The sequence below is a fragment of the Rhea americana genome, unplaced genomic scaffold (genome assembly GCF_003343005.1).
Source record: "Rhea americana isolate MKP2758 unplaced genomic scaffold, rheAme1 scaffold_151, whole genome shotgun sequence".
Classification (NCBI taxonomy): Eukaryota; Metazoa; Chordata; class Aves; order Rheiformes; family Rheidae; genus Rhea; species Rhea americana.
The window spans coordinates 3,736-18,156 of NW_028185606.1; the positions used below are offsets into that span (position 1 = coordinate 3,736).

At 41.1% G+C, this 14,421-nt stretch overlaps 1 protein-coding gene across 2 annotated transcripts in view; it reads right to left on the bottom strand.

The window, feature by feature from the left end:
- Positions 1-404: 404 nt before the first annotated feature.
- Positions 405-14,421, bottom strand: part of SOAT1 (sterol O-acyltransferase 1) — a 72,998-nt gene continuing 58,981 nt past the window's right edge. For both annotated transcript variants that reach the window (XM_085299608.1, XM_085299609.1), the window contains exons 5-16: positions 14,337-14,396; positions 13,798-13,905; positions 11,894-12,176; positions 10,718-10,796; positions 9,932-10,013; positions 9,190-9,235; positions 7,931-8,060; positions 7,369-7,466; positions 6,731-6,829; positions 5,490-5,625; positions 4,522-4,667; positions 405-3,661 (exon numbers count right to left, since the gene is read on the bottom strand). In XM_085299608.1, coding sequence (XP_085155734.1) covers positions 3,605-3,661; positions 4,522-4,667; positions 5,490-5,625; positions 6,731-6,829; positions 7,369-7,466; positions 7,931-8,060; positions 9,190-9,235; positions 9,932-10,013; positions 10,718-10,796; positions 11,894-12,176; positions 13,798-13,905; positions 14,337-14,396 — 1,324 coding nt within the window. In that variant the 3' untranslated portion in view covers positions 405-3,604. The remainder of the gene's footprint in view (positions 3,662-4,521; positions 4,668-5,489; positions 5,626-6,730; positions 6,830-7,368; positions 7,467-7,930; positions 8,061-9,189; positions 9,236-9,931; positions 10,014-10,717; positions 10,797-11,893; positions 12,177-13,797; positions 13,906-14,336; positions 14,397-14,421) is intronic.

A 14,421-nucleotide genomic window follows, 5' to 3' on the forward strand; every position in this document is an offset into this window, starting at 1 on the left:
AATAAGAGGCCACAGCAACTTTTCTCCCCTAATAGCAAAATATATTTCAACTGCTGTAATACAGTAGGTTATAATAAACAGCTCTTCTGCAGGACAGAGCATGGTACAGGTTGCATACATTGACACACCGGCAGCCGCCCAAGGCCGAGCCGCTGGGTCCCACGTGGCCCATTCCTGGAAGGGAGCAGCCGGGCTGGCCACTAGCGCGGGAGCGGAGGCAAGGCCGAAGCYGGCTGGCTCCTAACCCCAGGCACAGCAAGAGCACACAGGCTCGCTCCCAGGGCACRTTCATGCTGGTCCGGCTGACCTGTTGGCCCATCAACATTCAGGAGCCCAAACAATTCAGTTTTCCATTAAACAGGTGGACTGCCTCATGTCAATCACACCATTTCATGTTTTAAAAAAATACATCAGGATTCCCCGCTTCCCACCACAGCCTTATCTGGACAGCTCTCGCAGGACAGCACAGTTATCAGCTCAGACCCAGGATTGTTTCCGTTCTGCAGATTGGAAGCCAAATATCCCCACAGAAAGGACATACTAGGCATGAAGATCCTGCACAAATACAGTCTTCTTGAGAAGAAACAGTTATCTGTATGAAAACTGGAACATGTTTCACCAGATTAATACTGTTTTTTGATGTTGAGCGAAGAGCTGCAGCTGTCTTGGCTGCCATTCCAGAGATGGAAGCTTCTCCCACTTCAAAACGGCTGAGTTACCATGGAAGCAAGCTTCACAATTCTTAGGCTGGGAAGAACCTCAGGAAACAGTATACAGTATTATTAATAAGAATTTGAGGAGGACAGGTTGGTAGCCTCAGCATCTAAGTTATTGACCAGAATACCATACTGCTGGCTCTGGCACCCACAGCCTAAGAAAACTCTTCTCAAACAAACATGGTATAATTGACTCTAATTAAACAAGCAATGTGCAAAAGATTTTTTATTTCCCCTCAAATACTATTGGAAAAATGAAAACAAACCCACATTGAAAGGCAATTGGAAACTCCCCCTAGAAGTTGAAAGTAATCCCAATTGTTAATGCCTTAACAGCAAAGTTGCCAGATGCCTTGATCTACAAGGCTATAAATCTCCCCCACCTCCCCCCGTCAAGACTAGTTCCAACAGCTGAGCATCCCTTTCTGGTTGAGTTTTGCTTGTCAGACACTCGAGCCTTAGGCTCCACACACTGAGGTGTGTAGAAGCGGAGAGTCTTCATTAGGGATATGGCACAGTGCCAGCTGTGAGGGAAACACCACTACTTGGCATAAAGTGCCGTGATTTTAATCTCCTTTTGAGAACACTGAGATAGTAGCAAGACCTGACACAGGCATCAAGAAAAATCAAGTACCCAATCCATCACACCCTATCCGAGTGCAATTAAATCTGTACATAATTGTTTTGAGCACCATGACTCAAGAGTACTGGACTTGCATTCACCCTCTATTAAGCAGGTGACAAAGCTGTTTGGCCACAAAGGGTTTGGGGGCTGGTTTTTATGTATCTCTATAATTTTTATAAAGGAAGCTTGGGTTGAGATTGACTCCTTAATTGATCTGGATTCCCTTGCCTCCCTCCCAAAAGGTAACCTGGAAAAAAAAATAGGATTATTCAAACTGAATGAGGAGAAAGTAATGCATCTCATTCTCACAATTTTATATACTAATACTGCCAAGTTCAAGTATATCCATAAACTCCCTCCAAAATTAGCAGAACTGTTTCAGTAAACAACTTCTAGCAGGAAGGCTTTTTTTTTTTTTTTTTTTTTTTTTTTTTTTTTTTTTTGAGAAGAGCCATATATGCAAAGCCCAGATTTGGCAAATTTAATCTGACACAATGAATGTCCTTTCTGAAGGGCAGATTTTTTTCATGGAAAACTGAAAACCAGGAAGAGTTGAAGTACCACCTAGCTTTTGTGAAATTACTTTTGACTCAGGTTAATAAAAACAGTAGCCCAAAAGACAGTCCTAAGTGGATTGAGAGACAAGCTCATCAAGAGTCCGGTGACACTAGCATCTAACATTTAGGCTGAAGGTCAGTAAAGAAAAGTCACTACTGAGAAGTGTCAATAACAGAACACTTGAGTAATTGAGAAATTCCTTTGATCAAAGTTAAGGTACCTCTAATCAGTCACCCTCCTTCTCCAATAACAGGAGCTGTGATGGCAGTAAACCTGGATAGATACGTACCTGAGTAGTATTTACAATCTTGCTCTGTCAAACTAAGCACAGAAAACTGAAAAGACTCTGCCTGATAGATCGGTTAACTGTTGTTACCGAATAGATATAGACACAAATTCATATATATCTCTCCCCATAACAGTAGGTATGGGAAGCATGTCCTTCCTCTTTGGAAGGTGGAGGCAATGCCTAGGAAATCGATCTTCACCTGAAATCTTCCCTGATGCAAGAGCAGACAGACAGATGAAAGGAAAAGCAGCTCTGACTCCAGCCACTGTGTCTACCCTTATACCCCCTTGACAGGGTGTTAGAAGCTGTAACAATACACATAGGCAAGAGGCACCAAGACCTGCTGGCACTGGATTTGATGTAGCCATTTCAAGTGGGAATGCACTAACCACCTGTAAAAGTCAGTTGTATTTTCTTACAGTGGGTCATAGTACTTCAGAGCTTTCTCACTATTGAGAGCCTAACTTGTATACCTTAAAGCACCTGTCTAATTAAAGCAAAAGCTCTTTAACTTGCCAAAAAAAAGCATTAAGAGAACTGATCATCTTGGAACAACAATAAGAACAACTGAAGAAACCAGAAACCCCATCACTATTCCTCAAGTCACAGGGCCTTCAGAGCACAAAGATGCTAAGGATGTAAGTCAGTTAGAAACTTAAATACAGAGACTGGGCTTATCTAAGAAAAGACTTTCAGTATAAAAACAAGAAAAGAAGGATTTATAAAAACTGAACACCATGCCCTGCTTCTGAACGTAACAAATCTTTGTAAAGCAGAAAGAACCAATTCTCCAATGCAACAAGCAAGCTGACAATCTCTTCTTCCTCTACACATTTTAAATCTCTAGACAGCTGACATTAGCAGAATGTAGTTCAAAGCCATCCAGGAATACTTTGGCTATTTTCACAGCAAGGATGTAAATAACCTGTTGCTCTGCCACTTGTCAGTGCCATAGCAACAAACAGGGTCACAAAGAATACAAGTTCTGTAGACATATTTCATTACAAATGGGAAAAAAATAATTGCGAAGGGRTGGCTAAGGAAGATGGACGGAGGCCAGTAGTGAGCTACTAGCAAATCTGACCAGAGCATCTGCTGTCCAGAAGAGCAGCAACTTGGAGGACCCCTGGTTRAGTAAGATTCCAGTAGATTCCACCCCTTCAGCTCAATGTTTTACTGGCATGGAAATGGCTCAAATTGGGACAGTGTACATCAGATGCTGCTTGTGAAGCCTGTCGCAATCCAGTTCAACTGGGTTGCCTCAGTAAAGTTACAAAAAAATATTACAGTTTCTCCTCAGTAATCAGGAGGCACAACTTCCTTTATAAAAAGTCTGTAGTGAGTTAGGTCAGTGGTCCRAACACTTGGAGGATGACTCCGATCTTCTGCGGTGATGACGCAGTCAGAGCATATCACTTACATCTGCATATGACATGACCACGAGCGTGGTTTTAAGTAGTCCAGGAATGTAGGCTGAAAAATATGGACAGGCAGTGTGTTAGTCACAGGCAAATAGCACTTGCTGTGGTGCTAGCAAGGGCAATCAAACATTTTCATATCCTGCAACCCTGTTCCAACTCCACTTAGAGCCATGAGAGTAGCTACAGCCGCAAACAAGCTGTTCCCCTGTCATCCCCYTCACCCTCAGTTCTGAGGCACCAGCTGAACACTGTGTCGAGTAAAACGTTGTGTCAGGGAGATGGTCATATTTACAACWGCAAACTCTTAAAGTGAGATAAACTCAAACTGAAGTTTGATTCTCCTGAGAACAGCTTTGGGTAAGACTGAAATCAACTAGTACAGCAGGATTTTTTTTTTAAATGAAGAATAGAACTGAATATTAGAAAAGTGAGCTATAAGTTGTCCATTTGATTTTAGAATTACACTCTTATTTTTTTCTGCTTTATAAGCAAATCAACTCACTGCCACCCACACTAACCCTGGAACACACAACAGGCTCAGTTTTTGTGGGTACCTTAGAAAAGTTTCTCCTGACCTCGTTGGCCAAGCGCTGCTCTTCTATTCATGCAGTCTGAATGGCCTAACAATACTCTCAAGTAGTAGCTTATGTCCTCTCAGAGATGTGGGAAAAAACATCCTCAGTTTCAAGCAGTGGCATACCATTGGCATAGGAAGAGTGCTAGTGAAAGCAATTCTGCTAGACAAAGCTTTCCTAGAGTCTCCACAGTTTCTAGACTAAATACATCTTAATAAACTGACACAATATACTGTCAGAAAGGCTCATGCCATTTAATTCCTGCCCTGTTCCCATGGCAAGAATGGGAAAGCTACTTACATAGTCAGTTATCTCATAGAAAAGGTCAGTCACTCACATTTTCCAGAGGGCAGTACTGGCGGGCRTACCACTCCTGGCTATAGAGGCAAATGATGACACCTTGACCCAGGAAAAGGGACGTCCACATGATCACATTCCAGATGGGTCCTTTCCGACGGTCATTAAGGATGAAGTTGAAGACCACTGGGAAGAGGTTACATGAAAGGCAATATTCAGAAAAAAATCAAGATTAAAGAATCAAAGACCCACTGATACTGGGGGGCCTCTGCTCTTCCCACCAACATTACATCTCTGCCTTGAGCAGCACAAGGCTGTTTCAAAAGGCTAGTACAGCACACAAACTTGATACCTGGCAATACAGCAAATCCTACAAGTTGATCTGATGCTACCATCAGAATGCCATTGCCTGCTAAAAAGCTGGCAGAGCAGTCTCTGTTCAGGATCAGAATTGTTTGGGCTAGGCAGAGGATCAAGACATGTTGGCAGATATGTCCTAGAGTTCTAGCTAATTCATTCTAGCTCAGAACCCCAAATAAAATGCGAAGAGCTATAACTGGTAAGTAACTTAACTATTACAGCAAGTAGCCTGTAATAATTTGCCTCACACTGTGGCCTTAAGAAGGATACATGTCAGCAAGTTGGAAATCTTCAATTCAACTAAGGCTTAACAAAGAGGAAGTAGTGCTATTAAAATATGTACATTGTATGAACAGCAGTGTATCATATATAGCTTTCTCCTCCCCATCTATGGCCTGCTTGTCTCCTGAAGTCCCAAGCTTGCTAACCCAGTCTGTATATACTGAGCTACTTAGCTCAGTATACCATTCAGAGGGCTCATGCCCGTATTTCCTGGACAAGAAACAGTTCTGTGAGTCAAGTGCAAGTAACCTAATGGGACCAGTTGTCTTTTACATGCTACCTGAAGAGCAGAATGTATTGAGAACCACATTCATCACCCAACCCCCAATATCTACAACATTTGCACACACACTCTCAGGAACTTACTTCCAAAGCACATGAAGAGGCAAAAGAGAACTGGATAGAAGTAGCCAAAGCAGATACTCAGGACATATTCATGCACAGCAGCTGAGACAGTGAAGACAGACAGCATAGCTGCTGCTTTGAACTTCTTACCAAAAAACTGGAAGAGAAAAGACAGCCAAGGATAAGCTATTTTTCTGTGGTATAGTTTGCTCATTTCAACAATCATTTACCCGAGCTAAGAAAAGTCCGCTCCAACATGAAATGCTGTGCGCTTTCACTACACCTTAGATTTTTAAGCATTTATCTCCAGAGATCTTTCTGTTCTGCTGCATGAGTACTCACCTTGAGTCCACTCAGGAAATATCTATCGTAGTTCAGCAAAAACAGAGGAACAGGAGTTGAGACTGTTGAGTCAACTATCACTCTAAAGGCTAGGTTTCAGACCTCTTTTACACACACACACAGAGGACTTTAAACTGAACAGATACTCTAGGAGAGCTACCCACATCAGCATAGCTGAATCAGCTATGGACTTACCAGACAGCGATGCTGCTTTTGGACAAGTGCACTGCCTTGCCCAATAGTTAAATGTTTAAATAACCTTTACTTAACCTTGGACAACAGAAAGTGGTAGCCTACATCTTTAGATCACTAAGATAAGGCTTATGGGATATCACCATTACCATTGTAGCTGGAGAACAGACAAGATTTCAGATATACAAACATATATGACAATACAGATATACAAATATATTCTTCATTTGCCACAAGACCTACAAACTTCACCATGTTTGTGCTTATATAGCCTTCCCCTGCCTAAAACTCTTTGAGATGCCTCACCCCAAATCCATCCAGCTATTGGAGTTCACTGGCAAAGTCTGAGAGGTAAGAAATTGTAAGTTTTTAAACACCACTAAAGGAACTGCTTTTCCCTACTGCTAAAAAACCAATGGTTTGGATACTCCTTAGTACCAAACAGGTTTCTAGAAACAATCCCACTGGGACAGCAGCACATTTTTTTTTTAATAGAAAGACAAAAGGTAGATTAGATCTACTTTTATGTGCAAGCCACCGCAGAACATCACCAGCTCACAGCCATCCCAAGACACTGGAAGACAACAGCTACAAATTTCTTATTCATATTTCGTTAACTGTACTTACAAATCCCCACCACCATTTCTAGACAAGCTGATGTTGGAGGAAGGAAAGAAATGTCTTACTGTTTGGGAGAAAGAGGAGAAGTAAGTTTGCTTGTTACTCACCCAAAGGAAGTCTCTGTAGGCGTAGTAATAGAGCCAGTCATGCACTACCACGTTCCAGGTTCGGTAGTAGTTTGCATAGGAAGTGGAGTTCCACCAGTCCTGAAAGCATTCAATGAAGAGTAAATCTGAACAAGCATAATACATTCTAGAAGTCCTTTTGGGCATACCACAACATTGATCAAAGTAACACCAAACCAATATAACAAGCTATGCCATGAAACAGTGTGTTCCACTGCACTTCCAACATTTTACTCTGTACTATGTACAGTTTTATCTCAAACTGCAGTGGCTGATATGATAAAGGAAAAGGAGAGCACTAACAGGGCTATTAGACAGGTCTGGTGGCTGGTTCTGTTCATGTAAAGGTCACATGACCTTAGAAAAATTCAGACTRCTAAATAGGTCAATTCTCTTCTACAGCACAGCAATAAATTTAAACCCTAACAATATACAACAAGCAAAACTGAATGCTCCATTTGGTAAAACTATCTGYAGTTACCTTCTCTTTCCATTTCACTAGAGAAAGAAATTCTAGAAGCTTTACAAAGCTTGCTTCTCCTAGTATTTTCATTTGACTTAAGAGAAGGAAAAGCTGACACTGGATGGAATACTAATAACCTATAGCTTGTGTGTCCTACCTTGTAGAACATCCTATCGGCAAAGCGCAGCATCTCAGCAAATGCATTAAGCCAACAGTGAAGGAATGCAAAGAAAACCAGGAAGAGAATCAGTACACCTGGAAACATGGAAGAGAATGATTTTGTAGTGTTTTTGCTCGGGTATAATCAGGAATATGTAACAGTCAAGACTACTCTTAAACATACTGAAGTTGACAAGCTTTATGCCACCTATAAAAAAAAGTAAACACAATTCAATTTCTCACCACACAGGGTCACCCTTATACAGGGCAATTGCAAAGCTACCCCAGAGCCTCAAACCTGGCTATGAGAAGGCTATATTCAAACCTAGCCTTTCACTTTGCGCTGCTCATTCTGAAGTCTAGCACCACAACACCAAAGCCTCCCCACAAAACCTCCTTTGCTGAGCTTTGCCTGCTGCTTCCCTCGGGAAGGATTCCTCTTCTACTTCTGAACGGACAAAAAAAAAGGCACTGTTATCATTACTGTGTCTTATAACAAGCACTTCCTCTTCCTTCTGCCTCTTCCATAGTTGCACAGAGACTGCAAGTCCAGGCCTTACCTGGCAGAATAGAGTTGAAGATGCAGAGGACCAGTCCTCGAAGATTAAATGTTTCTTGACTACTGTTGCGAAACTGAGGAATGCAGAGCCTCACAAAGATGTAGTAGGCATAAAAAAGCGAACCAAGGACCTGGAACAAAAGAGCTTGGCTTCATAAGAGAAATGCACAATTAACACATCACACAGGTCCAGGAGGATAGAACAGCAGCTGCCAGTATAAGTCAAAGTATTTTATTTTACATTGTTACCAATAAGCTTCCAAAAGAGTACAAGTAGAAAGTAAACCACAACTATCTCTACAGCATGTTGATAGCAAAAAGCAAAGTCAACCACAGCAGTTTTAAGTTCCTCTTGATCCTATTCATTTAAACTACGATGCAAAAGATTTATGCCAATGCYAAGTTAAGTGTGGAAGGTATTTTGTGATCTAGGTCTGAGACAAGAATGGAAACAACTAAAAAGTTACTGTAGTTCAATTTAATGTTTGATCCCAGAAGAGATGTTAACAGGACAAACCACCTCAGAGCTTATTTGGCTAATGAACTGATCCTCCAGAAGTAGAGCTCAAAATGCAAGCCACTGCTATAAGTGACTGGGTGCTTGTAAGCCACCTGTGTGCTTTGCCATCCTCTTTTGTCAAAGGGCAAGTGGCCAAAGGTCCTTGCATGTTTTAGGTTTTTCATTTGTTTTTTGTTTTTTTTTAACAGTATGCATCATGTGAAAGCAAAGGCTTTGATCACCTTCTCAAAATTCAAAGAAAGTCATTATTTGGAAGCACATCTGCAAGAAGCTATTGAAGCTCATGTCCAGACAGGTTCTCTTTCAACCCTGAAGTGAAGATCAGGTCAGACTTAAGCTCAAATAAGTACCGAAGACTTGATTTCACGATTTCAGAACTGAAATCGTGGTCTGAAATTGATGGTCTGAACATCTGCAGATAATTAGTTGTGCCAATGTAGCACAAGAGTATAAAGATGGTCAGAGCATAGACATTGCTCTCCCGCCACTTTCCCCAAAATTAAGGGGTCTTTTCCTTATAGAATGGAGTCTGCCTAAGAATAGCTCAGTTAAGCACAGGGTTTTTTTGGACACATTCATTAATGCAGTAAGATGACCATGACTATTTTTAATCACTAAAAGGTATTCTTTTCTACTAAGTACACACCAAATAAAAAGCAATTCAGTGCAAAAGGCACAGTTGTTTAGCAACACAGTTTGGATTTCTGAAAATGCATTAGTCAGATAACTGCATTACTCACCTGTGCAAACTTGGTAGCTACATACCCCCATCTTATTGTGGGATTCCTAGGAAAAGCATACACAATGTCACATCTAAATATAGTCTCAGAGCAGCAAAAGCCTCCTTTCACATACTGGTTTTACTGCCCTATACCCTAAAGAACCCATTTTAAGAATTCGGAGGTTCTTGATCTGTTGATATTTTACAGGACATCTGCTCAAATTGCTCATTCCTCACTTTCAACTAAAGCAAGACAACTACAACAATTCTGTAAGTGGGAAAGTATCTTGAGAGCGGCATTATGCAATTACGTAGGAGGTGGTGATCCACCCAACACTGACATAAAGGATTGCTCACTTGACACACTCAAAGTGCAACAGAATTGTTCAGAAGAACACCTGGTCTTAAATGAGTCAACCTGCCTCCTCAAACTCAAGATGGGGCTGCTTACTAGTACCACATCAAACTCAACATGTAACCCTTCTGCAGGACTTCTGTATCACTCCTGCTATTCAGTAGCTAGTTCTTAATTTGTTTCACTTCAGTGTGCCTCCCAAAGGCACTGAAACTGTAAAGTTAGAATACTTAGTGAGTTTGCATGACCAAGTTCTGCAAAGAAACTTGTATTGCCCTTGTCAAATTACCAACTTAACTATATCTGAAAGCTCCAACTCAAATTGAACAGATCACATCCAGGGATGCTTAATGCTGGCTTCAGTTTTTAGACTACTTTAATGTTCCACTGATGTTGTTCACATTACCTGGGATAGTTGTCTCTATAGATGAGGGTGGGAGCAAAGAGGAAGTACAGGTACTGAGTAATTCGGGGAATAGGTACAGGGCCTGGAAGAAGTGGGAGGAAAAAAAAAAAAGAAAAAGGAAAACTTTGCAATACTGAATCTGTGCACTGAAAGGCCAGTCTCCCCAGTACTCTTTYACAACGTACCACCCATCTCACTTCAAAAAGATCAGTCTGGAATGAGAAGAGTGGGATATCCAGGAAAAGAAAAAAAAAAAACACAAGCTAAACTTACAGATTGAATTACTCACATGAAACAGTTTAAAAGTCAGGGTTACTGACAAGCAGAGTTGTGTTAACACCTTGATATCATATTTTCTCTCCACTCAGGGAAGAATGAAACTCTAAAGCCCATATCAACATGTGGGTTCATGTTCAGTTCTGACATGCCTTGCTGGAAGAGTTTCTGTGCTTCTAGAATTGTTACTTCAACTAGAACACTGAAGTGGATGGCAGAAAGTGTAGAGGCTGCCCTCCCACTGACAAGAGCAGGAAAAAGGGAAGTGCTGTTGAAGCAAGACTTCAGATTGATAGCTTAGACCTGAACAGAATCTGTCTCATTGTCTAATACCAAGTCAAAAGATTCAGGCTGAAATTCATGATGCAGAATGCCAGCCTAGACCCTCTTCAGATCCCCACCCACAAAGTCACCTACTCAAACATTGCCTTGAGCTGGCCACATGAATAAGAAAAGTAGCAGAGGGAATACAAGAGCTGTTTGCATCCAGCTGCAAGAAAAGTTACTCACTGGACTTCTCCTTCACACAGGACAAGACCCGGGGAACATTCTCTCGGACAAATGAATGAGCCTTCATAACAAGACGAACCTGTAAGATTGAGAGATTGAGATAGAATTTTAGGGTAACCCCTCTAAAATCTTGGTATCTTGCCAATTTTCCCCTTTTAAAAGGAAATCGCTGATTCCTCTGCCCACAAGCCTGTTTAGTTGACACATATTAGAACAGTGCAAGGGGAGAAATGCAGTAATAGTTATGACTCAGGAAAACCAAACATTTCATTTACTCATAGGACTGCAGTCAATGCAAGGAAACCAAATCAGGGAAACCAAATCAGGGCAAAAATCATTAACAAATTAACATCAACCTAAAATTGAAACAAACAAACAAAAATCAATCTATTCATTTCAATAGCCAGTTATGTTTTAAAGCCCTGAAACTGAGTCCTTGAGGTTAGATATATTCCAGTTACCACTATGTTGGAATAGGGTGATGCCACATACACATACAGTCTGCAATAGCTACACAAGGTTCTTTTGTTTTAAAACTGAAGAACCAAAACAGGGTCCTCAAGCCTGCACTCATCTCTGGCCAAACTTGTTGTCTTAACCTGATGCTTTGACAGGTCTTCCACGTGAACTCTCTCACCCTCCAAAAAAACAAAAAACAACCAAAAAAMCCCTCCACTCTCAGTAAAATTGTCACAGACTGCTGCTTCTTGGGAAGAGGAGAAAGAACAGTAACCACTTGCTGACTACAAGTGTCTTATTTTAGTTTTAGCAGAATGTTACATCTTCCTTTAAACTACGGCACAAAGGGTTCTTAAGCTTGTTTTTAAGCATTTAGCATCCACAAGACAGCTAGAAATAGATACAACTTCAGCCTTGAAGTATGTTCCGAAAACAATAATAAAGTCCTTCAACACCGGGTAAAAACAAGAATGGTTTCCAGGCCAAAACAAAATTTACTATTTACTCTCTCTCATTAGACCTGCCTCACAGAAGTCTGTCTTCACCTCAAAGCTTAGCTCGATCTAGAGCCCTGGCTTAAATTAATGAATATGAAAAAAAAAAAAAAAAAAAAAAAAAAAAAAACACCAGCACTTGTGACCCTTAGAGATCCTAAAGCGATCCTTTCCATTTGAAAGTAAATTTCACTGCATCCAAAGATACCAGGTAGAGACCTACCTGTTCCAGTATTACAATAAATCGGGAAGCCGGAGGCAGGGCATATGATAYAGCAACATAGGTCGGTCCAAGCCCAAGCCCAACTGTCTGGAAGAGCGTGAACAGCATCCCATAGAAGAGAGAGTGGATTACACRATGGGAGGAACTGCAGTAGCCCTGGGCCCATTGGAAGAAAAGACTGTACGGAACAATGACTGTGGCAGAGAACATGAACAGCCAAGTACAGAAAACAACAGGAAACTTTCCAAAAACAAAGACCAAGAGATCAAATCCCAGGACCAGCCTAGAAGACACAAAGAGAGACAACATTCAGTGTCCGTTGTTTCGTTAAGACACACTTCTACTCAACTTAATGGCTACAGAAGGCCAAGCTCCCAGATCCTAGTTTGACAGTTCAGTGAGGAGCCACTGTGACAGTTTTAGCTCAGAAGCAGAGGGCTGTCTGTTGCAGATTTAAGTGACCATCAGATAGCACATCAGAAGATAGAAGATGAAAGACTCAAGTCACCAGTGCTGTCAAGCACAGCTTATCTTCAAATCCTACAGGGCTTAAGCACATTAAGACCAGCATGTGCTTTAAAAGTGTGCTCAAGCTCATCCCTGATAAGAAGGAGCATGTGACTAAACAATCCACTGCTGAATCAGTCCAAAAAAGCTCCTGGGGAACACTTGTAGGACATCAGCTCATTCAAAGATTCAGTTTTTCCAGGAGTTTGAACACCTAAAGAGGCTTTCCCCTGACCCCTTAGGCACAGCGCATTTAATCATCCTACACTCAAGCCTGATGTAATCCTGTATGGTGAAAACTGCAGGCATTCCACATGGATTCAGTTTAGAAGTCACCCAAAAGCTTAGGGACATTAGATGGTCAGTCCAAATACCCAAGCAGTGTGCACCAGATAGTTCATTTCATTAATCAAAATTTTAAAAGGACTAGATATTTAACCAAATACAGCAACACAATTTGTTCCTGTGTAGAGGCTCAATTACAGATTGGATCCAAACTTTCAGATCTAGCTGAGAATATAGCTACTCTCCTCCCTGCTTCAGTAATTGCAAAGAACCTCTCCCTATTAGACGATTTTATAGAGGTAAATGCCTATTTTCCCCTCAATGCCCATACTACTACTAAGATAGTAGTCAGCTAAGTAATATTTAGTACTGCATCAGACAGTTTTAATACTTAGACAAAATGGGCAATTATAACCAAGACAGGTTTAGACACTAAAAATAAGATAATCAGCAAGACAAATATGTAATCCAACTTGTGTGCAGCAGATATTTTAAACAGTATCTTTCTGGCAAGCTGTAACAAGCAAGTGTTAAGAAAGCAGTCTTTCACAATATTGTTCAGAACCTGCTACCTGTAGAGTACAATGTCCTTGAGGTTTTCCTCAGGAAAAATAGGGCTCTATTTTTATTTAAGCACAAGCACAGTTCTCCAGAATTATTACTTCTAAACAGAGAAAGGACTGCCAAAGCATTTAAGTGTTTTTGTAAACATTGTCCTCCTTCAGTCAAAACAGGCAGTTGAAAGCTGCTGTTTCCCTAGTGGCACTTGCAGAACTAAAGTAGTCTATGTTCAAAGGCAACCCCTCCCTTATATCAGTCTTGCAATGAACTAAGCACGTGACCTAAGTGTACTGGCCACAGCACTCAAGGAATACATACACCTGCAGGATTTTGCAAATGCTTGGCTACCTGATTTGAAATTACCACTTTGCCGCAAAAGGCATTTCAGCATGCATTTTAAGCATGTCAATTCACCCACCCCCACTGCAATAGCATCCCAGGAAAGCATTTCCCCCTTCTTCCTTCACCATTCTGCAGTTTCATGTACCTCTGCTTCCTCAGAAGCACACACTTAGCAGTCCTGTCCCTTGCTTTTCCAAAAGCACTCTTACCTTCCTTCATCAATGAAGTCTACTAAAAGCGTGCTGAGGATGAAGACAATGAGAAGAGCGATGAACATGTGGTAGATTGTCCTGATGTGACTCACTTCAAACAGTTCACTAAGGGGGAAAARAGATTCAAATACCATCAGGTCATTGACATAGCACATCACACCTCCAGTATGTTAGCCTTACAAGCATTTCACAGTAAGGCAAGATATCACTGCCATCCCAATTCAAGAGACACAAAGTTAATGCACAACTCAGAAATCAGTCTCCATGCTTGCCACTTCCCTCAGTTTATCCACAAATAAAGAATAATTAGTCATCATCTCAGTGGAACTGAGATGCACTGTAACTAAGGTTCTCATTAGGAAAATCCTGCAAGTTGCAGTAGAAGCATGCTAGAAAGAAAAAGGTGATTAAACAGAAATTGGTCCACAGCAGTTTGAACATGAGAAAGAAAAAGGAAAAAGAAAAGGCTATTTTGCTAGCAAGAGGATATTTTGTTAGTTCTTCCACAGGGAAAAAAGTCAAATTAAGCTACTCACTCCAGCAGAGATTTCCTGGCTGTAAAGATCTTGCCATGTTCTGGAGGGGCTCTCAAAATCCTGCAAACAGAAAAGGCAAACATTC